This window comes from Nelumbo lutea, chromosome 1 (genome assembly GCF_056320005.1).
Source record: "Nelumbo lutea isolate HS-2025 chromosome 1, American lotus-T2T, whole genome shotgun sequence".
In the NCBI taxonomy this organism is placed as follows: domain Eukaryota; kingdom Viridiplantae; phylum Streptophyta; class Magnoliopsida; order Proteales; family Nelumbonaceae; genus Nelumbo; species Nelumbo lutea.
This window is the reverse complement of record NC_142684.1, coordinates 39,870,143-39,894,714: the sequence shown is the minus strand read 5'-3', so window position 1 is coordinate 39,894,714 and position 24,572 is coordinate 39,870,143. Positions and strand designations below refer to the sequence as shown.

At 39.8% G+C, this 24,572-nt stretch overlaps 1 protein-coding gene across 8 annotated transcripts in view; it reads right to left on the bottom strand.

The window, feature by feature from the left end:
* The window catches only part of SRD2 (snRNA activating complex family protein), a 79,495-nt gene that overhangs the window by 33,978 nt on the left and 20,945 nt on the right, over positions 1-24,572 (bottom strand). For all 8 annotated transcript variants that reach the window (XM_088965348.1, XM_088965346.1, XM_088965353.1 and 5 more), the window contains 3 exons: positions 8,912-9,122; positions 2,992-3,080; positions 2,792-2,891 (listed from right to left, as the gene is read on the bottom strand). In XM_088965348.1, the coding sequence (XP_088821474.1) occupies positions 2,792-2,891; positions 2,992-3,080; positions 8,912-9,122 (400 nt within the window). The remainder of the gene's footprint in view (positions 1-2,791; positions 2,892-2,991; positions 3,081-8,911; positions 9,123-24,572) is intronic.

Sequence of the window (24,572 nt, the reverse complement as noted above, 5' to 3'; positions counted from 1 at the left end):
AATCTGCATAGGTAAATTCCACCTGTGACCAAAATGTTCAAAAATCTTTTCCCAAAGAGTAACAACCAAAAGACAGGATATCAGGAGATGGTAGTGGCTTTCTCCACTTTCTTTACACAGGGTACACTAGTCACCAGTTAGGGGGAAAGGCATAGAAAAGGTCTTCTTTTTTGAAAGACATCCATGTGTTTATTTTTCCATGAAAAACTTCCCAGCAGAAAGCCCCAACCTTGTTTAGACCAAATTTCCTTAGCAGGGCAATGAGAAGAGATTGGGTCTAAACACAAAAAGGAAAGGAAAGAGGCACAAGAAAGGAGACCTTTGGGATGTGGAAGCCAAATCGAACCATCAGACTTAAAATAATCCAACACAAAATCAAGAACTTGTAACAGTGAGGTTGCCCTTTTAGATTCATGGTCCCTTAAGTTACTTCTTAGACCCAAATTCCAGCTTAAACCGGTTGACAAGGAGAGGGAAACAAAATGAGAAACAGGTTCTTTTTTGAACAAAGAGAGGGAATAGAACAAGGGGAAAAGATCTTTAAGGGATGAATTACCAAGCCAAAGGTCCCCTCAACAAAGAACTTTATCTCCAGAGAAAACACCATACCTGATTTGGCTTAGGAACTGAGGGAGCACTCCACATGGATTTCCAAGGAGAAGCCAAAGTAGCCCTCGAAGTTACTCCAACATCCCAACCATTGCCTGCAAAACCATGGATGTTACCAATCACCTCTTGTCACAATCTCCCCCTCTCTAGAGGTCACCTCCAAAGCCAATTACCTAGTAAAGACATTCTTTTTTCTTAAATTTCCTATACCTAGTCCCCCCCTGATCTTTACTTTTGCACACTAAATCCCAACTGATCAAGTGATCCTTCCTACCTTCCCCCAGCTCCCATAAGAAATCTCTCATCAATTTTTCTAGTTTCATAACTTCCCTTCGTGTCATCCTAATAACCTATAGGTAATACGCTGGCGAGTTAATGTGTATTTTATCAGTGTAATTCTACCTCCTAGAGAGATATAATATCTTTTAGGTTGCCAATCTCTTAGTACAACTCTCTACAACTGGGTTCCAAAACCTACTTTCGATTTGTCTCCTAGCATCATCCCGAGGCATTTCAAAGCCCAACAAACAATAGGGAAACCTAAAGACTCCGCTACTCCATCTAGCTCCTCCTGCTCCAAATTTATTCCCACCACACAACTTTTCTCAAAATTAATCTTCAACTTAGAGATATATTCAAACAACCTAATCACCTCCTTCAACTACCTTGACTTCCTTAGATCCCCACCTTCATAGAAAAAAATTGCATCATCTACAAATTGTAAATGTATTACCATTGTAATATTCCTACCTACTCTCCAGCCTTTAAAGAGATCTATCATATCTGCTCTTAGAAGAAATATTCTAAACGCATCCGCTATTAGGGTAAAAAGGAAGGGAGAAGGGGGTCCCCTTGTCCTAATCCCCTAGTAGCTGGAAAAAGGTCCCTTACCACACCATTCACCAAGACCGAGTAATGACAGGTTTACAAGAACCCTTTGATCCATCTACACCATCTTTCCACTAAATCATAACATTTCAATACTTCTAATGGAAAGATCGAATCCACCATGTCATAGGCCTTCTCCAAGTCGAATTTACACACAAAACTTTTCCTCTTCCTCTACACACATTCATTAGCTATCAGCATTTGATCAATAATTTTTCTACCTTGAATAAAAGCCCCTTCAGATTGTGTAATCAAACTTGGGAGGACCTCTCTTAATCTGAGTGACAATACCTTCCACCAAACTGTTTTTGAGGTTCAAAGACTCCCCAATCCATAGTTCTCTTGTAGTACTGCCATCACCTCAGCCCTTTTAGAATTATCCACTCCTATAGGACCCAAGTGTATTGCCAATATTAATTCCAGGCAAATCTCTAATGACTCATATGCCTGATCTTCCTGGATTGCCAAGGCTGCACCCATCAAAGTTGCAATTCACTTGATTACTAAGTGGTTCCAATGTCAAAGCGGTCTAGATCTGTGGGGAGAAAAAAATCCATCGAGTACCACCCTCTCAAGATATCATCTATTGAGAATTGACCGAACCCCTTCCTCCACTCTGTAATTTAGAGGTTTAGTCGGTCTCAGCCCATGGGCCCAGAAAAAAATAGTAAAGATAGTTTCATTAAAAGCTCTACCTAAGCCTGAAATTCTTGAGTTGCCTAAGCTGCATCCATCAGAACTTAATCAGGATAAGGACAGGAGGGACCCAGATTGAACATGTGATGGTCCTAGCTTATGTAGAACAAGCAACAATCTCCCATCCCATAATAAGATCATCAGTATAAAAGGGGAGAAAGACATTCGTACACACCCAATGTGCCACTTTCACAGATGTTTTCAATAATAGCATTTTTAGTTTAGGTCTTGTCACTAGAAATTCTTTCCCTTCTATTTTTTATTACTATTTCTTTCCCTACTGTTTTCTAATCAAGGAAAAAAAAACAACATTCGAACCCCTCATTTGTTGAATAGTCCATAAAAACTAAAGAGTTACAAAACATATTTAAGTTTTCTTGCTTTTATCATTCAACCAGTTGCAAACAAGTAAACCAAGTACAGAATAAATAGTCGAGTAAAATATGCCTACACTATACAGCTTATCATATAACATGCAAGAATAAGCTTCAAAGCTCATAAGAAACAAATATTAAAATTTTAAATAACATTTGCACATACATAAAAGAATTTTTTTAAATAATCGCATTATTGAGAAACAAGTACAAACAATGAATACCTTTGATGCAGAAGTCATGGACCTCAAAGATGTAATTCTTTCAACTTTTTCTGACAATGAACCTGTTCCTTCATCACTCTTGCAACTCTTACAGCTACCGCTGCAATAAGATTGTAAAAACCAAATCCACAATAGAAGGATGTAAGTCCTGGGTTATTTGCACCAACATATCAAAGACAAACTTCAAGCCAAATATGTACTTGAATGCATGTAGCCTTGTTGATGCTTTGTCTTCCTCCTGTTTTTGCTTGATTTTTGCAAGTTGCTCTACTTTTGCAACATAGTTATTCTGGTCCATGGGATATAGGTAATTATGAAGTTAAAAGAACATAGAATGGGTAAATACAAAATTGAATGGAAATTATGCAGAATGGTTACATTTAGGTTACTCTAGAGCTTACCACCATCATATAAGCACAAACAACTAAAGTCTATTCCTTCAACACAATAAAGTACACAAGTAACGCCTACTCTTTTTTCTTGGATAGGTAGTAATGCATACTCTTATTGTTAAACTTTGCCTTTTTTTAACTCTTTGTTTTCAATACAATTAACTTCTTAGAGCATGAAAAAGTTTCACCTTACAAAAGAAAACAGAAAAAAAAAATCAAAAAAGAAAAATAAGAAAAACCAAGACCAATAGCTAACATCATCTGCAATGATACAAAGCAGACCAAAAATCAGAACCAGAAGTTCTATTGATATCTTCAAACTACAGTTTCACTAATAACCATTCCAAAAGTGATGAATAAATGCCAGACATAATTCTATTGGATTGCTGCTTGCTTTCAAAGATATCTTTGTTCCTTGCCTTCCAAATACCACAACAAACCATAAAGGGAATGATGTTCCATGTGGGGATATATGTAAACTGGAGGTGAACATTTTGGTGCCTGGAAGAGAGCTGAACTTTGGATGGAAAGATAAGGCCAACCCTACACATTATTGGAGCACCTTGGTTGCTAATAAGAATGCTGAGTTGCAACGCCTTTCAAATAGAAAATAACCCCCAAAATTGAGAATAGGGACAACAATCCAATAGATTTATTGCTTTTAAAGGAAACCATAGAAACAATCTTGGAGAAATATGAAAGACAGAGCAGCTGCACCTCACAGAGATTTCAATAGCCCTACCTCCTATTACAAAACTTCAGGAGAGCAGAAAAAAAAACTACCTAGAAACTTTTGGGCGACACTTTCAATCTGAGATTTAAACTCTAAATCTCACCTCAAATTAAGTTTTCTCTAACTCTTCTTGACTGCTGGGCAATCTCCAAGAACAAAAGTGTCCCGAGCAAGCTTCGAACTCCACCAATCTCCAAGAATCAGGCCACGAAGAGAACTAAATCTCCTGCCCTATTAAAATCTCATGTAGCCGGCTGGGAAGAGCTCACATGAGATTCATGAGCAGAACTAAAACTGCTCTAATACCAACTTTAGGTTACTGCTGTTAGCAGAACTTTTAGGTTGAAAAATAACCCAGAAATTGAAAGAGAAGAAGAGAGAAGAAGAGAGAAGAAGAGAGAAGAAAAGAGAAGAAAATAGAAGAAAAATAGGAGAGGAATGGGGTAGAATGTTCTATTACTGCCGCCCTATGTAGTATTATTTATATGTGTTTAACATAGCATTAGGTAAAAGAACAAAAATGCCCTGCTACTTATAACAGTACAAGAAAGCAAGCATAAAGCAAAAATAAGCAACAAAAAACTGAACTTATGGGACAACAAGTAAATATATTAGCTCTAGGGTCCACTATCACTACAATGTCTAGATGCACATTGCATATGCATGGTGAAGGAAGGGAAAATCCATCATATGGATGGATGAACCATGCTAGATGGTTGGGCAAAATTTCAAAAATTTCTTTTACCCTTCCGGGAATCGTATTCCCAATTTTACAAAAACTGCATTTTTCAAGGACCATTCTTGCACCGAAACCAGACCAGATTTGAAACCAAAAGAAAGGGAGAATAATACCTGATACGGAATCCACACGTATAGTTCCCAAAGTGGTAGTTCATGCCCAAAGAGGGTACCAAAACCAGCTTCCACTGAAGATGGCGTAGCTTGATTTGAAGTCGGTTTAGCAACGCAATCCTTCAGCAAGAACTGCAATCCAACAGTTTGGATCGAGCAAGGGATGTGAGCACAAATTGAATCTGATATTTTCTTGCAAAAATCAGATATCAAAACTGATCTCTATCATTCCAAGAACTGGAGGTCGAACTAGGGTTTGGGCGGCAAGAGCAGAAGGAGAGAACTGAGAGCAGAAGTGTGTCTGGAGCAGTTCGCCCCCTCCTCCTTTTATAATCCTTAAAGATCAGCACTCTTAATCCAATTAGGAGCCTTTAATCCAAATCTTTATTTGGATCTGGACTCTTTAAGTGGATAAGAGTTATCCTCTCATCTTAATTGTTGATCCAAACCCAAATCCATACCCATATTCACCAAAGTCACATGACTGCTTAAGCTGTCATTTGACAACCTGATTAATCCAATTAATCATGGGCTTTAGCCCATTAAGCAAGTGGCTCACATCCCCAATTAGTTGCTGGCCAATTTGGCTCTCTTTGTATGGTGTGAGACCCCAACAATGACCTCACATAAGCCCATATGGGTATAGCCCAACTTCTTTGAAAGAGCTTGGCCGAATTCACTAATAAGCACAGTGAACCCCTGAGTCCATCAGTATGGGCTCTTAATAGGCCCAACCTTTACATTAAATGGTCCTTGAGTCCAGCCATCAAATGAAGGCCCAAGGACAATGAACTTAAGTGAGATATAACCCATCAGGTAAAACAGCCTTAAATGGTCTCTTACACTTCACCTCTCAGCCATTAATGATCAACCACTGCCCGAAAGGGAAGGACCTCTCCCTTGGCTGCAAGGTACAGTGTTGCACTCTTTGTTCGAATGGATCCCATGAATTAAAACGTTATGTGAACCTTTTTCGTAAAACATAATATATATATAATATAAATATATATTATGAAAACAAATCTCAAACAAGTTTGAAATCGATTGCCAGCAGTTTTGGTTTCCATCAAAGAGTGCAGTCCCGATCATTCACTTTTTTCGACAGAAGTGTTGATCATGTCACTATGATCACCCACTCAAGTGAATTCAAAGACTGCCCCAGCATACCCAGGGTTTTGACCCCCAAAGGATCTCACTGATTGGCATATCAAAGACAGCCCAATCCGGCACCTAGTGTAGTACCATAATCGAGTCTAGGGGTTAGGTGTAACTTTACAGTTTTGCCCACCAGTCTCCAAAGTCCAGGGCATAATTGGAAAATGGTCTGGGTTCAATGTTTCAAACAAACACACACTACATGTGCTTCGGGCCTGACCCTGGCAGCTAAGACAAACTACCCCAACATACTTGGCAGCACATTAGTGTCAGCCTTGGTAGGATAAACTTCCCCAAGTCTATCCAACGGCTGAGAACATTCTAAACTAACACGAGTCTCATAAGTGTCCAGTTTAAGGGTAATTAGATAGAAACATACCAAATATAACATAAATCAATTATGTACTTTATTCATTTAAAATAAATCTATATGTACATCAATCTGATTGGAGCCAAGGACACACATTGTCTAACACATGGATACAGTGGAAAAAATAAGATATGCATGGATACACCATATCGAAGACAATGGGGAGAAGCTCGTCAGTTCCAGCAATTATTGTCTTAATGATAAGGCTGGTTTCTCTTTAGGGACACGTGATCAGGATGATGCTACTTGGCCATCTCAAGATTCTAGGCTTTCCTTAGTGGAATCATGTACAAGAGTTTCAAAAAAAATGCAAAAGAGGTGGAGTTGCAGGTAGGGGGAGGACTAGGGGATAGTGAGAAACATCTAAACGATTTTATGGAGAAAAAGGTTTTTGTTGTTGTTGAAGGAGGTGACCCCACTGGAGATGCAGCTAACAAGTCTACCTATGAAGACGAGTTTTCAGCTAACATTCTAACATTCCATGAGTAGAAAGGTTTACCCAATACTATCAGAGGGTTGCACTAGAGCTTTAAAAAAAGAGGCACAAGAAAAAACATCAAAGGAAGTCATGTTTCAAATCCGGCTATCCCTCCTCAAAGAATCCAATATCACCCCTCCCAATATCTAAATTAAAACTGAGACATTATTAACATAAGAGTCCCGAAGAGACCTTCCAAAAAAACCCATATACCACTAATACCCATGACTTTCATCGAAAGGAAACAAAAAAGTAGACACATTGCCTCATTTTTAAACAAAGAAAGAGAATACAAAGAAGGGAATTGTTCCCTCAGAGACACATCCCCAACCCAAATATGTTCACAAAATTTCACATGATTTCCAGAACATGGATCATACCTGATAAAAAGGAAGGAAGGTAGAATGGCATGAATGGATATCCATGGAGAAGCTTGTGTAGCCCTAGCCAAGACTCTCGCATCCCATCCTTCAATCATTTGCCCATGAATACTTAAAATCACCTAGGCCCACAACATATACATGTCCATTGTTAATCTCCATAACCATTTCCCCAATAATGCCCCAATTCTCTTTTGAACATTTCTTATCCCTAATCCACCATCAATCTTGCTTCTAGTTACCACCTCTCAATTGACTCTATGATCTCTTTTCTCTTCCCTTAGTTCCCATAAGAAATCTCTCATCAACTTATCCAAAATTCTGCTTACCCCTTCTAGGGTCTTAAAAGCAAAAAAGAATTACACAAGCAAATTGGTCAATGTAGACTTTATCAACGTGATCCTACTTCCCAACAACAAGTAATTTTTCTTCCATGATCTTGGCGAATCTATCAACAACTAGGTTGCAAAAATCATTATTTCTCAGATTATCCCTTAAAGGTAGTCCCAAATAATTCAAAGGCCATTTACAGACCACATATCCCAAAGTGTTAGCCTGTCTGCCACCTCCATCTCATCCATATTAACCCCCACAATGCAACTTTTATCAAAGTTAAGACTTGACATTTTCTCAAATAGTTGAACCACCGACTTCAAGTTCCTGACCCACCTAACATCATCAACCTCACAGAACAGGATAGTACCATTTCCCCTATCTCTACCAACCCTCTATCCCCTCACCAAGTTTTTAGAATCCACCCTAGCTATTTGCCTACCCAAAACTTCAGCAATAAAGTGAATAGGAACGGGGAAAGGGGGTCTGCTTGCATAATCCCTCTAACTGCAAGAAAATGATCTACCACTGCTCCACCAAAATAAAGTAGTGACAACTTACCCCATCTCCCCAAAACCAAAATTCTCCATCATTTGCATTGAAAACGACGAATCAAGCTTGCCACCATAGATTTCATTATCCTTCCAACTACTTGTTATTTTAAAGCTAATGTTTATGCTAAACAAGTCAAAGGGCTTATGATCCATTATCATTTTTCCCTTAAATTCCACTAGAAACCATTGCACCTAATTCTAAAAGCAGTTTCTTACTACCTTACTAACTACATCATCAAAATCTTCCTTATCTGAAGTTGGGTTGAGCAGTAAAAGAAAAATGATTGACACAAAAACAATGAGTGACTTGGTGCAAGCTGAAGACTGTAGAGGAACAAAGGGATGATCAAAAAGGAGATAGGCCAAAGTGGCAAGAAGGACCTTAGCCGTTATGATATTATAAAGGATACTTTTTTGATAAGTGGTTTTATAGAGGGTATAGACCACAAGGAACTAGGGCTTTTTGTAGCTGATGAAAATAGTTAGGATAGATCAACTTAAACCAACTAATTTTGTCTTATGCCAAATCAAACACCAGTAATGCAGTACATATTTTAAACAGGAAAAATTTCCCGATCATGTAACCATTCTAGAGCTCTCACTAATATTAGAAAATCCTAATTATTTTCCTCATGAACAATCCCTAGTCCCTAAACTTGCTGTCCAGCCTTCAGATATGAAATAACACACGTCAATGTGTCATCCAAAAATGTCATGTAATAATTAGATATCCAACTCTGCAGCTCATTCCTCTTTTTAGCCCCTGTGCAACTATCAGCAGCTATGAAAATGTATCAATATCAACTAATCGAGATAAGTTAACAGCATAGAAAAATGGTATAAGATGAGCAAAAGAAAAGTGCGTATACATACTTCCAACTCCGCAGCATGAGCATTTCTGTCAAAAGACCTCCCCCTTTTTCCCCTCTTTTTTCCATTGCTCTTACCTAATCTCCCAGTGCCACCTTTTTCAACAAGAGAATCATTCAAGGACTCACATGAAGCGGAAGTTTCCCTCCCTCCATTCCTTGATCTTTCTAAATATGCAATTTCATTGCTAGAGATTCTATTATCATGGACCCTCCTGCAAAATATCAGATAGAAGATTTATAAAACAAATTTATTTCCAAACTAATTTATCAAAAGTTCATAGCATATTTAATTTATAGGAACATGAAGCAAGTATTTTTGTTTGATTCACGTTGTAATACTGAATATGGAAACTAAACAATAGAGAAGCTGCATGTGCACATTTCTGGCCAGGAGTAAGGAATGGACTTCAGATCTCCTGCCCTATGGTTGCATTTTGACATATGGAAGTTGAAATAGTTTTATCTCTGGGGATTGACTACATATAATAAAATATATTGTTATTTGATTACAAGTGAGGAATATTACAAGAAATCCTTTCTAATAGTAAATAAAATTCAGTAAAAGAAGAAAAGACAAGGGAAATATAGAAAACATATATGAGTTTTGCAGCAAAAGCGCGGTTAAAAAATGTCCACATCTCACCAAAAGTCTTAATCTCATAGTCATAGAAAAGACTTCATCACCATAACCACATTCATCCATCCCCCCCCCCCCCCCCGCAACACTAGTAAACGAAACAACAGAGCTTGACAATATTTTTTTAAATTTAGTTACAATACACCCTTCTAGACAAAATAGCCTGCATCCACATCTCTATCCTCACCCCAAATGAACATATCTAGAATAACAGACCTGCATCTCTCAAATATCACTTTTTTGGGGGCCACCAATTGAGTCATCACAAGTATTAAGAGAATACTTTTTTTTTTCTCCTTTCCATGTCAACCAACTCAACTTTCTCAATATCTTCTAGATTGTCAAAAAAGGCCAAGTCAGACTCTACAAAACATCTTCAACTATAGGATTGAAAACATCTTTCCATTAACACCAACATAAAGCATCAATTGGTGTTGAATTGAAAACACCAACTAAAAACATCAGTTGGCATTCGATTGAAACCATCCATCAAGATCTAAGAAGGCTTTAATTATCAGACCAATTCTTAAAATTTTTAAAGGCATGTCAGTCAGGTCTAAAAGTTTAGTTTTAATAGAGTGTTATATTGGAGCTAGTGATGTCAATGATGGTTTTCTAGAAATATGTGCAGGACATTAGGTTGTCAAGTGGACAACTTCCCTTTGACCTATTTGGGTATTGCAATTGGAGCAAAGGCATCAGTTATGTCTACATGGCAGTGGTGCTGGATAAAGTCAAAAAGAGATTAGAAGCTTTGAAGTAGATGTAAATCAGTCCTCAAATATTAGGTGTAAATTTGAAGATTAGAAGAAAAAAAAAAGGAAGAAGAGAAGTTAGAGCAGCAGCACAAGAGGATGGCGAAAAGAGAAGGAAGAAGAAGAAGATTCGAATTATCTTCCCTTTCTCCTCTAATCCTTTTTTTATTAAGCATTAATGTTGGAGTAATGACAAGTATGCCCTTAAGTGGGCGGCCAGCTAGGCAGTAACATAAGGAGATTAAACAAAAAGAAATAGCAGGCCCATTAGCCAACAAGAAAAGAAAAGATATTACAAGAGGAGATACTAGGACCCATTCAGCCCAGTCTCTTTACACTCCCCCTCAAGCTGAGCATAGATGTCAATCATGCCCAGCTTGCTTATATAGTGTGTCATTTCCCTCTTGAACTCCCTTGGTCAAGATATCAACCAATTGTTCGTCTGATGTGATGAATGACAAACAAACTTCTCCTAAGGAAACTCTTTCCCTTATAAAATGTCTATCAACCTCAATGTGCTTAGTTCTGTCATATTGAACAGGATTATGTGCAATGTTGATAGCTGTTTGGTTGTCACAGTAGAGCATCATTGGCTTCTCATAGTCAACCCCCAATTCTTCTAAAAGGAATCGTAGCCACAGTAATTCTGACACACCATGTGCCATTGCCCTGTATTCTGCTTCAGCTAAGGATCTAGCAACTATAAACTGTTTCTTACTCCTCCATGACACAATGTTCCTAGCGACTAGAGCACAATAACCTGAGGTGGATCTCTTATCATCAATACATCATGCCCAATCAGCACTAGTGAAAGCTTCCAGCTTCATGTGTCCATGTTTGGCAAATAGAATACCTTTCCCTAGAGTACCTTTCAAGTAACACAGAACCCTCTCTACAGTAGCTAAATGAGTATCTCTAGGAAAATGCATAAATTGACTAATGACACTTACTGCATAGGAAATATATGGCCGAGTCATGCAAAAATATAACAACTTCCCAAGCAGTCTCTGAAACACCCCCTTATCAGATAAAAGCTCACCATCTATAGCAGAAAGCTTATGATTAGGATCAATAAGAGTGGAGATTGGTTTAGCTCCAAGTTTACCAGTCTCAGCAAGGAGGTCAAGGACATATTTATGCTGAGAAATGAAGATACCATTCTTAGATCTATCAACTTCAATGCCCAAAATATACCGAAGATCTCCCAAATCCTTGATCTCAAATTCAGAGTTGAAAAATCTTTTAAGTTTACTGACCTCTTGAGTGTCATTACCCGTGACCAAAATATCATCAACATAAACTATCAAGAAGATCACCAGAGAGCCATTTCTCTTCAAGAACAGGGTATGATCAGATTGAGTTTGTGTATAGCCAAAGGAGACAAGAGCAGCCCTAAACCTCTCAAACCAAGCCCGATGAGACTGTTTGAGACCATAAATAGATTTTTGCAGTTTACACACCTTGCCTTGCATTTCCTTCCCATACACCCCTGGAGGCAAAGACATATAGACCTCTTCATGTAGGTCTCCGTTCAAGAAGGCATTTTTAACATCAAATTGGTGTAAGGGCCAGTCAAAAGTAGCGGCTAGAGATAACAAAACCCTGACTGAGGTCATCTTAGCTACAGGAGCAAATGTCTCGAGATAGTTAATACCATACATTTGAATTAGCCCTTAGCACCCAGCCTAGCCTTAAACCTCTCAATAGAGCTATCAGAGTGATATTTAATGGTAAACACCCATTTACAACTCACTAGTTCCTTCCCTTCAAGCAAGTCAACAATATCCAAGGTATGGTTCTTATGCAAAGCATCCAGTTCAGCCATCATAGCATCCCTCCATTCAGGTTGAGATAAGGCTTTCGATACAGACCTAGGTATCACATGGGAAGAAACAAAAGTAAGAAAAGAGTAGTAGGAAGGAGAGAGAAGGTTGTAAGACAGTTGTTTGGAGATACAATGGATTGTACACTTCCGCTTGCCCTAGAGCAATAGGAAGGTCAAGGTTTGGGAAAACTATAGATGGGTCAAAAGAAGGCTGACCTGTTACCTCAATGATGATGAGAGGAGCAAGAGGCTCTTCTGTAGGAGTGGAAACAACCTGCCCATGTCTGAATCTCTGCCTTTGGTACCACCTTTGGAGAACATGAGGATAGGAGAATGAGGTGGAGGAGGAGGAGGAATAGGAATATCAGAGGTAGGTCTAGTGGGAGAAGTAGACACCTCATAATAGGACTCAAGAGGAATGGGAAGAGGAACAGCTGGAGACATAGCAAAGGGCTCTTCAGATTTCTCCCCCTCAGGAGAAATGCTAAAGAAATGAGTCAACTCAACAAAGGTGACATCCCGATATACAAAACGGGTGCCACTAACTGGATCAAAACAGCAATATCCCTTCTGTGTGGAAGCATATCCCAGAAAAGCACATTTACAAGCCTTAGGTTCAAACTTGTGCCTTTGATGACTATGAATATGCACACAGCAAGTGCACCCAAAAACACGGAGAGGAAGAGAAAAAATATCCTCATCCGAGAAGAGAAGGCTAAAGGGGGTTTTGAAGTTAAGGACCCGGGAGGGCATACGGTTAATCAAAAAAGTAGGAGTAAAAACAGCATCTCCCCAAAATTTTATAGGAACATGGGATGCAAACAAGAGGGATCTAACAACTTCAACCACATGTCTGTTCTTCCTTTCCGCCACCCCGTTTTGTTGTGGAGTGTAGGAACAAGAACTTTGATGAATAACCCCAAAAGTTTCAAGATAGGCGGAGAGAGTTCTCTCAAAATACTCCTTAGCATTATCAGAACGGAATATTTTGATACAAGTGTTAAACTGGATGAGGATGAGTTCATAAAATTTTTGCACAATAGTTGGTACTTCATCCCTAGATTTCATGACATAAATCCAAGTGTAACGAGAGTAGTAATCAATAAAAAGGATGAAGTACCATAGTTGGCAAATGATAAGGTCCCCACACGTCAGAGTGAACAATATGAAAAGGAGAAAGGGATCTTTTATTGCTTACTGAATAAGAATGCCTACGATGCTTTGCCAGTTCACACGACTCACAATGAAGACTCGATAAAGACACTCTCTTAAACATATCTGGAAACAAATGACTCAAAGCAGAAAATGACAAATGACTAAACCGAAAGTGACATAACAAGACCTTGTTAACAAACTCTGACAAAACTGACTCTAAGGAAAATCCATGAGGTGGTCCCAAAGCTCGATCTGGTGTCCAGCAAGTATATTCCGTTCGCCTCATGGCCACTCCCAATCATCCTCTGAGATTGCAGGTCCTGAAAAACACAATGAGTGGGAAAAAAGGTTATGCTATTCATGGATTTAGTTAAGCTGCTAACAGATAAAAGGTTTGTGTTAAGTTTAGGGACATGAAGGACAGAGGATAAATAAAGGGTGTTAGAGGTCTTTATATTTTCTTTACCAGAGATGGGAGCAAGAGATCCATCAGCAAAGGATATTTTCTCTTTGCCAGAGAGAAGGTAGTATCAGCAGAAGAGATTAGACAGGCTGGTCATATGGTCTGATGCACCGGAATCAATAATCCGAGGGATTTTATGCTTACCTGAAACTGAAGCATGATTTGCAGAAGCACGAATACCTGAGTGAGCAAATGCAGATGAAGATGATGTGTTGTTGTTGGAAGAGTGAGATGAAGAAACAATAGCTTCCAAGTGATTTAGTAGCCTCCCATACTTTTCAAAATCCGCCTTCATTGCTGCCAACTGCTCAATGATTGATTTTTCTTCACTCTCCTTATTTCCTCCTTCAGGTACTGTAGCATCATTAGTTGTCTTAGGCTTTCCTACCTGACTACCCTTGTTAGAGTTGTTGTTATTCTTGAACCTATCAGGAAGAAGCTCAGGATGAAGCTTCCAGCAAGTGTCCTTTGTATGCCTTGGTTTCTTGCAATATTCACATATCCGCTCCTTTTTCTCAATAGGACCCTTTGGCTTTATTCCAGCACGTTCATAGTGTTATGTAGGTGGACCCTACAACTAAACCTGCCGCCTACTCTCCTCACTGCTTATCATAGCATATGCCTGGGAAAGAGTAACCTCATCTCTGGCCAGGATATTTTTCCTAATGATGTCAAACTCAGGGTTGAGTCTAGTGAGAAATTCAAACACCCTATTTCTCTCCACCAACTTCCTATACATTTCAGCATCATTCTTACTCTCCCATACAACTGTCTCCATAACATCAATTTCTTGCCATAGGGATTTTAGTATAGAGTAGTAGATTGCTACACTCTTCTCCCCCTGTCTTACGTTCTTCACATCACTTTTCAACTTATAGACTCTGGCTACATTCAACTTCTGTGAATAGGTCTCAGTAACACTGTCCCATATCTCCTTAGCCGAAGACATCCAGAGATAATGCTGACTTATATGAGGTTACATAGAATTGACCAACCATCCTATGACAATATAGTTCTCTTGCATCCATTTCTCAAATTCAGGGTCTGTCTCTTCGAGTTTCACATTACTACCTGTGAGATACCCGAGTTTTCCTCTACTACAGACATAAAATCTTATAGACTATGCCCAAGCAAGATAATTTGTCCCATCTACCTTGATTATGGTGACACTAGTCAAAACGGAATCTACCGAACCAAGACCGGAAACCGGCACTTGCTTGAACTCACTTCCGTATGGCTCCATTAATCAAACGAAAATCAAAGAACCAGAAATTGTGTCTATATAAACTTACTTGAAGTCAAACCAGAACCCAGATGCTTGAAAACTAGGGTTTTACTCCGCCCAGTTGTTGGGGAGGAAGAAAGAAGATGCAGCCGCTCCTACCAGAACTTCCCAATCTCTTCCAATCCTGAACCGCCCTCCTTTAGGAGTCACGAGACACCTCCCAAGCACAGAGTGTCACACCCAAAGCTTCACCTTTACCTGTACCTTCGAAAATCTCTAATTGGCTAGGGTTTTGGGCAGCAACAGAACAGCACCGCTTCTTGGCAATATCCAGCCAGATTTAAACTCTCCAAACCCTCTACCAACTAGGCCAGAGATCCTCTGAACTATAGAGAATCTCTCTCCATACATTCTCTTAATCTAAGGGTGTATGGGAAAAGAAGAAGAAGAAAAAAGGAAGAAATAGACCTGCTCGGATACCAAGATGTAAATCAATCATCAAATATTAGGTGTAAATTTGAAGATTAGAAGAAAAAAAAAGGACAAGAGAAATTAGAGCAGCAGCACATGAGAAGATGGAGAAAAGAGAAGGAAGAAGAAGAAGATTCGAATTATCTTCTCTTTCTCCTCTAATCCTTTTTTTATTAAGAATTAATGTTGGAGTAATGACAAGTATGCCCTTAAGTGGGCAGCCAACTAGGCAGTAACATAAAGAGATTAAACAAAAAGAAATAACAGGCCCATTAGCCAACAAGAAAAGAAAAGATATTACAAGAGGAGATACTAGGACCCATTCGGCCCAGTCTCTTTACAGAAGTGTAGATATCTGTTGACAGGTCACGCATACTCTTATTTTTGGACATGTTTTTTGTCTTATATTAAACAACATAAAATAACTTTAATACGAGAGGAGAGGAAACACCAACGTTTAACGTGGTTCGGCATGGTAGCCTACATCAACAAGAGGAGAGGAAACATATCCACTATGAGAACAAGAGATACAATTCTCTCTCTCTCTCTCTCTCTCTCTCTCTCTCTCTCTAATCTCACACAACCACTTGCTTAAATAAGCAAAAGACCAAAATACATCAGAATTACAGAGAAGAAAAGAGGAGAAAAATTGAAGAGAATGGGAGAAGCCGAAATTAGGTCTACCCGACCCTTTCGATAGCTTAACTCACAAATAAAAACTGGATACAAAGACAAGTACGCCCTTAAAAAATCGGCTACTTGTAAAATCTAAATAAACACTCTTAACTTAAACATAAATTAATGGGCCTTGGGGCCAATACCACCCTAATTGTGTGCTATGTAAATAAAAACAAGTGATATCAACCCAAAACAGAACACTCCCCCTCAAGTTGGGAATAGAAGTCACACACTCCCAACTTACGTAAACCATGCTCCAGCTTGTTTCTTGCAACACCTTTTGTAAGAACATCAGCAAACTGCAAGTCAGATGTAACATATAGTAAGCGTTAGACAGTTTTGTATTTCCTTAGCTTCAATCAAAATGATGTACTTTATGAGTTTATTGTAAATGAATAAAAGTGCATATTTGATTCATTCTCCCTTGGTATGTTTCTGTGTAATACCCTTAAACTGGACACTTAATGAGACTCATGTTAGTATAGAATGTTCACAGCCAGTGGGTCAGATTGGGAGACCTATCTTGACAAAGCTGACACTATGGTACCACCAAGCCGGTTGGGGTGGCCTGTCTCAGCTGCCAGGGTGAGACCCTAGGCACATACAGTGTAGGATTAATTGAATCCTTGAACTGGACCAGATTTCCAGTATTGCCCTGAACCTTGGAGATTGATGGGCAAAACTGGAAAGTTACACCCGACCCCTAGACTCGATTATGGTACTGCACTAGGTGTTGGATTGGGTTGTCTTTAATATACCAATCAGTGAGATCCTTAGCGGGGGTCAAAACTTGGGTATGTTGGGACAGCCTGAGAATTCATCTGAGTGGGTGTTCATAGTGACAGGATCAACCCCTTTGTCGAACAAATGTAATGATCGGGGATGCACTCCCACGGATGGAAACCAAGACTATCAACAACCAATTTCAATCGTTGAGATTTGTTTTGCAAAATATATTTTATATGAGATATGAAAGTATATATATTATGGTTTCGAAATGATCTGCAAAAGGTTTTAATTCTCGAGATCCATATAAGCAGAGCGTGCAACACTGTTCCTTGTAGCCAAGGAATAGGTCCTCTCTTGTCGGGCAGTGTCTGATCATTATGGGCTGAGAGGGTCCATAACAGTGTATTCGGCCAAGCCTTGTAACAAAGGCTGGGTCGAACCCATGTGGCTGATGTGTAGATCAATGTTTGGGTCTCACGCCATACAAGGAAGCCCAACTAGGCAGCAGTTTGGAAGGCTAAGTGAATACATAACCTTAAATGGGCCTTAAGCCCATTCGATCTGGGCTAATTTGATTAGTCATTTAAAGGGGCGAATTCTGAGATGGATCATCTGATAGAATTGGGCCTTGACCCTATCCACTTAGAGAATCCAAGATCTAAATAAGATTTAGATTTGGAAGCCTCCTAATTAGATTAGGAGATGGCTGATTTGATCTGTAGATAAGATAAGGGTTATCCCTTATCACTTAAAGGGACTTCTAATCCAAATATGATTTGGATCTCCAACTCCTAATGGGATTAGGAGCTGATCCCTTTGAGATTATAAAAGGAGGAGGGGGCGGCAGCCTTTATGACATACAATCTACACTCTTGTCTTCAGAGCTGAAATCACAAGAGAGAATCTTCACCCTGCGAATACTCTCTTGCCGCCTCCTTCCTACAACCACCGCCTCCAGCAATTCGATCTCCAGTTCTTGGGAGAAATCAAGATTTTATCTTGATACCAATCTTTTGGAGAAAAGATTGGTTGGAGCTGTATTCACAAGCCATCCAGTTGATTTTTGCGAAGGGTCAAGTTCTTTTGGAAGAACACTGTTGATTCTACTCCACCCTGCACTGCGCCATCCTCAGTGGGAGCAGATTTTGGATCCTTCCTTGGGCATGAACACCTCCATTGGGAGATACTACTTCTCCGTATCAAGTATAATCCCTCCCTACTCTTTTTGGTTCAGTTTATGGTTCAAGAATGATCCTTGAAAATATGATTTTCTAAATAGGGAATGCGATTCCCAGTTGAAGGGAGAGAAAAAATTTTGAAATTCGCCCCCCGTACTCCACAATCTCTAGGCGTCCATGTCATGGATATCCTATCCCTTCAGTAAGCACATTTCTTCGGATGTCACGCTTTCCACTATAAAAGTGTCCATCCACTTCTGTATTCTTTATCCTATCATGTTGAACCAGGTTGTGGGCAATATTAATCGATGCTTGATTGTCACAATATAGCATCCAAGGTTCTTCGGCCTCAACTCCAATCTCCCTTAACAAGGAACGGACCCCGAGGAGCTCTGTAACACCATGTGCCATGGCTCTATATTCAGCTTCTTCACTTGACCTTGCCACAACTGTTTGTTTCTTACTCTTCCATGAAACTAGATTACCTCCAACAAGAGTGCAAACTCCTGATGTAGATCTCTTGTCATCTAAGCACCCTGTCCAATCAGCATTTGTGTATGCCTCTACCTAAGTGTCCCTTCAAATAGGAAAGTATCTTGTCAATGGCCTCCCAATGATGAACTCGTGGGGCATGCATGTATTGACTCACCACATTCACTGCATAAGAGATGTCTAGTTGTGTCATACACAAGTATAGCAATCGGCCCACTAATCTCTCGTACCTTCCAACATCATTCACTAGCTCACTTTCTAAAGCATTTATCCTAAGGTTCTAATCAATAGGTGTGTTAGCTACCCTTGCCCCAAGCTTTCCTGTATCATGTAGTAAATCCAAAACATACTTCCTCTGTGAGATGAAAATCCCATGCTTGGACCTTGCCACCTCAATGCCCAAAAAGGACTTTAGCTCCCCAAGATCCTTAATCTCAAACTCTTTATGCAGGTTCTTCTTCAAGGTATCAATCTCACTCAAATCATTTCTTGTGACTACAATGTCATCCACATACACTATCAAAACTGAAACCAGTGACCCCCTCGTTTTCACAAAGAGTATGATCAGATTGAGTTTGAGTATAGCCAAATACAGCCAATGCACTTCTAAACCTGTCAAACCAAGCTTTGGGCGATTGCTTCAAACCATATAGAGACTTCTTCAATCTACATACCTTTTTCTTTATTGACATCATTGTAAAAACCAACTGGAATATCCATTTACACCTCCTCTTGCAAGTCCCCCATTAAGAAAGGCGATCTTCACATCAAGTTGGAAGAGTGGCCAAGAGTATGTAGCTGCTAGTGATAGAACAATTCGGACTGAGCTCATCTTTGCCACTGGTGCAAAAATCTCCAAGTAATCTATGCAATAAGTCTGAGTGTACCATTTTGCAACCAGCCTCGCCTTGTACCTTTCTATAGTTCCATCGGCCTTGTACTTCACTGTATAAACCCATCTACATCCAACAGCCTCCTTGCCATCAGGTAAAACCACAATCTCCCATGTCTGATTTTTAATCAATGCTTCCATTTCTTCCTGCATAGTTGTCTCCCACTTAGGTTTGGGGAGAACCCCATTAACATTCATGGGTATAGACAGAAAGTTGAGGGAGGAAAGGAAGGCCTAGTAGGAAGGAGATAATCCATTGTAGGAAAGATAGTGTGAGATGCAATGAGCATTATACTTCCTCTTCCCTTTTCGAAGTGCAATACGGAGATCTCGATCATTTGTGATGGTGTTAGGAGTAGGGGTAGTAGTATCAATAGGAACTAAACTATCAGAGGAAACAAGAGGCATACCTGGGTCTATGTCAATAGAATATGGAATCTTCGATGAGCCGATAGGGAGTGACGTGGGTTCGTCTATTGTGGAATCAACCTCCTTGTGTTGTCGTAGGCATTGTCGTGCAAAACACTGAGAGGCAGAACACAATGGAGGTGGCAAAGTGGGTGGAGCAGGTGGGTCAGACACTGGAGTGGACAAAGGAGCTGGAACAAGAAGTGCTATAGATTAGATACTTCCTTCCCCAAAACACTCCCCCTGAGAAGAACTCCCCGATAAAAAAGGTGTGGACTCAAAAAAAGTGGCATTCATGGTAACATACCAACTCCTAGAGACTGGATCATAACAAAAATACTCCTTCTGATTTCCTACACACCCAAGAAAAACAAACTTCTTCGCCTTAGGGTCCAGTTTTAAGTGGTGAGGACCAAGAACATGGACAAAGTATACACATCCAAAAGCCCTTAGATGAATATGGAACATCTCCCCCTCAAGAAAAAGAAGGTTGAATGAAGTGTTATATCCAAGAACATGAAAAGGCACCAGATTAATAAAAAAAAAAATGTCGTAAGAATAGCATCACCCCAAAAACGAACTGAAACTATAGAGCTCAATCAATGTCCCACTTCTTTTGAACTTTGATTTGTGAAGGCATAAGACATTTCTCTTCTAAGCTTTATCCATCCTTCTCTGGTTTTTCTTCCTTCCCTTAACCAAATCAGCTATGCGAGCTTTAACTTCATCTGAAACTCCACTTGGACGAGATGCGAACTTCGTGCAGGTGCCTGGATGGAGGAGGGTGGTGATAGATGAGGCAAATCATCTCCTGTCGAGGTGTTTGAAGGCCTTTCCACTCAAGTTATGTGATTATTAAAATAATCACCTAACCTGCTTTTACTAACCTAACCAGGACCAACAATCGGTCCCAACCCTTGAACTCAAACCAGTTCGAACCACCTCACTCTAGACTTTAAGTTGAGTGGTCCCAAAGCTTTAGATGATGTGGCTCCACCACTTGTAAGAAGTAGAACTGTTACTATGTGACCAGAGAAGTAATACAGGTTCGAAGAGGAGAGAGAGAGAAGAAGAAGAGTGAAGAGTGAAGAGAGGAGGAGAAGAAAGAAGGGGTTCGGTGATAGATAATTTGCCACCCCATACACTTATTTATTTATAGCTTTAGGCTCCTTACAAGAATAGGAAATAAACATAAAGTCCTAGTCCAACTAAAACAAAAATTAGAAACAATAAGACCAGCCGGCCCAACTTAAAAGAAATTAGAAACAACTAGGTGTGGGCATGGAACCACACACACTAGAGCATGAGTGTGGGCATGAAACCCCACACTCGTGGCTAACCAACTCTTCACTCCCCCTCAAGTTGGGAATAGATATTTGCCATGCCCAACTTGTGTAGATTTGTCTTCAACTTGATTTTTGTGGTTGCTTTGGTGAAGAGATCAACTAACTGCATGTCTAAGGCAATGTAAGGAAGGTATACTTCCTGAGATGTGACACGCTCTCGGATAAAATGTCTGTCAACCTCGATATGCTTAGTCATTTCATGTTGTATTGGGTTGTGGGCAATATTATTTGTAGCATGATTATCAAAATACAGCATCAGAGGCTTCTCATAACCAACCTCCAACTCATTAAGCAAGGATCTCAACCAAAACACTTCTGCAACACTACTGGCCATGGATCTGCATTCTGCTTCTGCACTAAAGCGAGCAACAACATTTTGTTTCTTGCTTCTCCAGGAAACAAGATTTCCCCCCACAAATGCACAATATCCAAAGGTGGACCTCCTGCCATCGACACATCCAACCCAATCCGCATCTGTATACACTTCTATTTTCATATGACCATTATTCTTGAAGAGTATACCTCTCCCTAGACATCTCTTTAAGTAGGCAAGAATCCTTTCTACTGCAAGGAGGTGGGTGGTCCTAGGAAAATGCATGTATTGGCTGACAACACTAACGGCATAAGAAATATCTGGTCGGGTTAGATAGAGATAAAGAAGTTTCTCAACCATCCTTTGGTGCATAGCCCTGTCCTCAAGGAGTTCTCCACTTTCTGCACTTATCTTATTGTTAGGTTCAATGGGAGTATTAGCAGGTTTCACTCCTAACTTGCCAGTTTCTTCCAATAAGTCCAAAACATGCCTCCTTTGGGAGATGAAAATACCATGCTTAGATCAAGCTACCTCAATTCCTAGGAAATAGTGTAACTTTCCTAGGTCTTTCACTTCAAATTACTTGTGAAAGTGTTGTTTAAGGGTTTCAATTTCACTAGTATCATTTCCTGTTATCACAATGTCATCTACATAGACTGCAAGTAGAGTCAGGGAATGACATGTCTTCTTAAAGAAGAGAGTGTGATCTGATTGAGCCTGTATGTAGCCGAATTTGTCCAAAGCCAGTCTAAACCTATCAAACCAAGCTCCCGGGGATTGTTTCATCCCAAACAAAGCCTTCTTCAAAAGGAAAACTTTCTTTCCTCCTTCTGTACTATAAAAGCCAGGGGGTAACTCCATGTTTACTTCCTCTTGCAAGTCTCCATTGAGGAAGGCATTCATAACATCCAACTAAAATAGTGGCCATGAGAAATTTGCAGCAATGGATAGAAGAACTCTGATAGCGTTCATTTTTGCAACAGGTGCAAAGGTTTCTGTATAGTCCATGCCATAAGTTTGTGCGAATCCCTTTGCAACCAATCTGGCCTTATACCTCTCTACAATACCATCAGCATTATATTTCACAGTAAACACCCATCTGCATCCAACAGGTTTCTACCCTTTAGGCTGGTTAACTAGTTCCCATGTGTTGTTCTTAACAAAAGCATCCATTTCTACTTGCATTGCTTCCTTCCATTCAAGTATCAAAAGAGCTTCTTGCACTTTTCTGGGTATAGGAATAGCAGAAATAGATGCCAAGTAAGATCTATAGAATTTTGAGAGATAATTATAGGAAAGGAACTTGGAAATGCAATGGGCAATGGATGAGGTGCAACGGCGCCTCCCTTTAGGAATAGCAATTGGAAGATCAAGGTCATCGATCGGTGAAGGCTAAGCATTTGTAACAGTGGGATCAACAATGGGAGCAGTAGTAGTGTCTAGATCTGGAGCTATAGAAGATGTTGGAACCGGCCTAGATTGTTGTTGAGTACGAGAATCAACCTGCCTCCACCACTTTCTGTGATACACTCTCAACTCCTTGCATTTTTTACAACCTTCTTCGCAACTCCCCCCCTCAGTAACTGGGACAGGTAAAGGAATTCTTGGGGCTGAAACTGAAATCCCTTCCTCACTATTCTCCCCCTGAGGAGAAGCCTTATGATAGTAGGGCATATCCTCAAAGAAGGTGACATTCATTGACACAAAGCGCTCCCCTAAAACTGGCTCATAACAGCAATATGCCTTTTAATTTTGTGCATACCCAAGGAAAATACACTTAGTGGCTTTGGGATCAAACTTGGAGCAATGAGGTCCAAGGATTTGAACAAAACAAGTACGCCCAAAAGTTTTGAGGGGAATAGTGAATAGGTCTTTATTTGGATATAGAAGACCAAACGGGGTTTGCATGTTTAGGACCCATGAAGAAACCCTGTTATTGAGGTATATGGTTGTACGGATTGCATCTCCCTAGAAGCGTATGGGAACATTGGAGTTGAGCATGATGCTTCCAGTTACCTCTAAAATATGCTTGTTTTCTCTCAGCAACCCCGTTTTGCTGAGGTATGTGAGGACAAGTGCTCTAATGAATGATCCCATGATCAAGGAGATAGGATGCCAAGGGTTTTGCAATGTATTCCTTAGCATTATCAAATCTAAGAATCTTGATCTTGGTTTCAAATTGGGTTAGGATCATCTGATAAAAAGCTTAAGTCAGAGAGGGGACCTCGTCTCGAGAGTGCATAAGGTAGACCCATGAAAAACGGGTATAGTCATCAACAAATAATAAGAAATATCTATACTCCTCCCCCCAAACATCGGTATGCACAAGCTCAAAAGGAAGGTTGGTTCTTTTATTACTTAAAGGATAAGATGGTCTACTGTGTTTTGCAAGTTCACAACTTTCACATTTTAACCCAAACACTTATACTGACTCAAACAAGTTTGGAAAAAGACTCTTTAAAGACCCAAAAGATAAATGACCTAAGTGGTCGTGCCAAAGCATAATCTTACTACAAAACTGAGAAACAAACAATTTCCCTGCTTCACTCTGCTCCCCCTATGAATGTTCAAGCAGGTAGACTCCATTCATCTCATGACAAATCCCAATCACCTTCTTCGTTTCCAGATACTGAAAAATAAACCGATCAAGGAAAAAATTTACCGAACAATTTTGATTTTTAGTAATACTACTAACTGAAAGTAAATTAGCACCGAGCTTGGGAACATGCAAAACTGAGGATAGGGTGATGGTATCTGATAATCTGATGTCTCCCTTGCCAAAAATTGGTACAAGAGAGACATCGGCAATAGAAATTTTGTCTCTCCCAGAGGATAAACAATAGGTGCTAAATAGAGTAGATATGCTGGTCATATGATCTGAAGCACCTGAATCTATTACCCAGCAAGGTCTAATATTACCTAGGATAGAAGCATGGCAAGCAATAGCTCTTGTACCTGTATGAGCAAGGCTGAAGTAGGCTATTGCGCTGATGTTGGCTGAGCTGAATTACTAAATTCATTTTCTAGCTGAGTCAGAGCAGCTCAAATTGCAGCTAGGGTATCTAGAGGAGTGTCTCTTGTGCCTGATGAAGTTG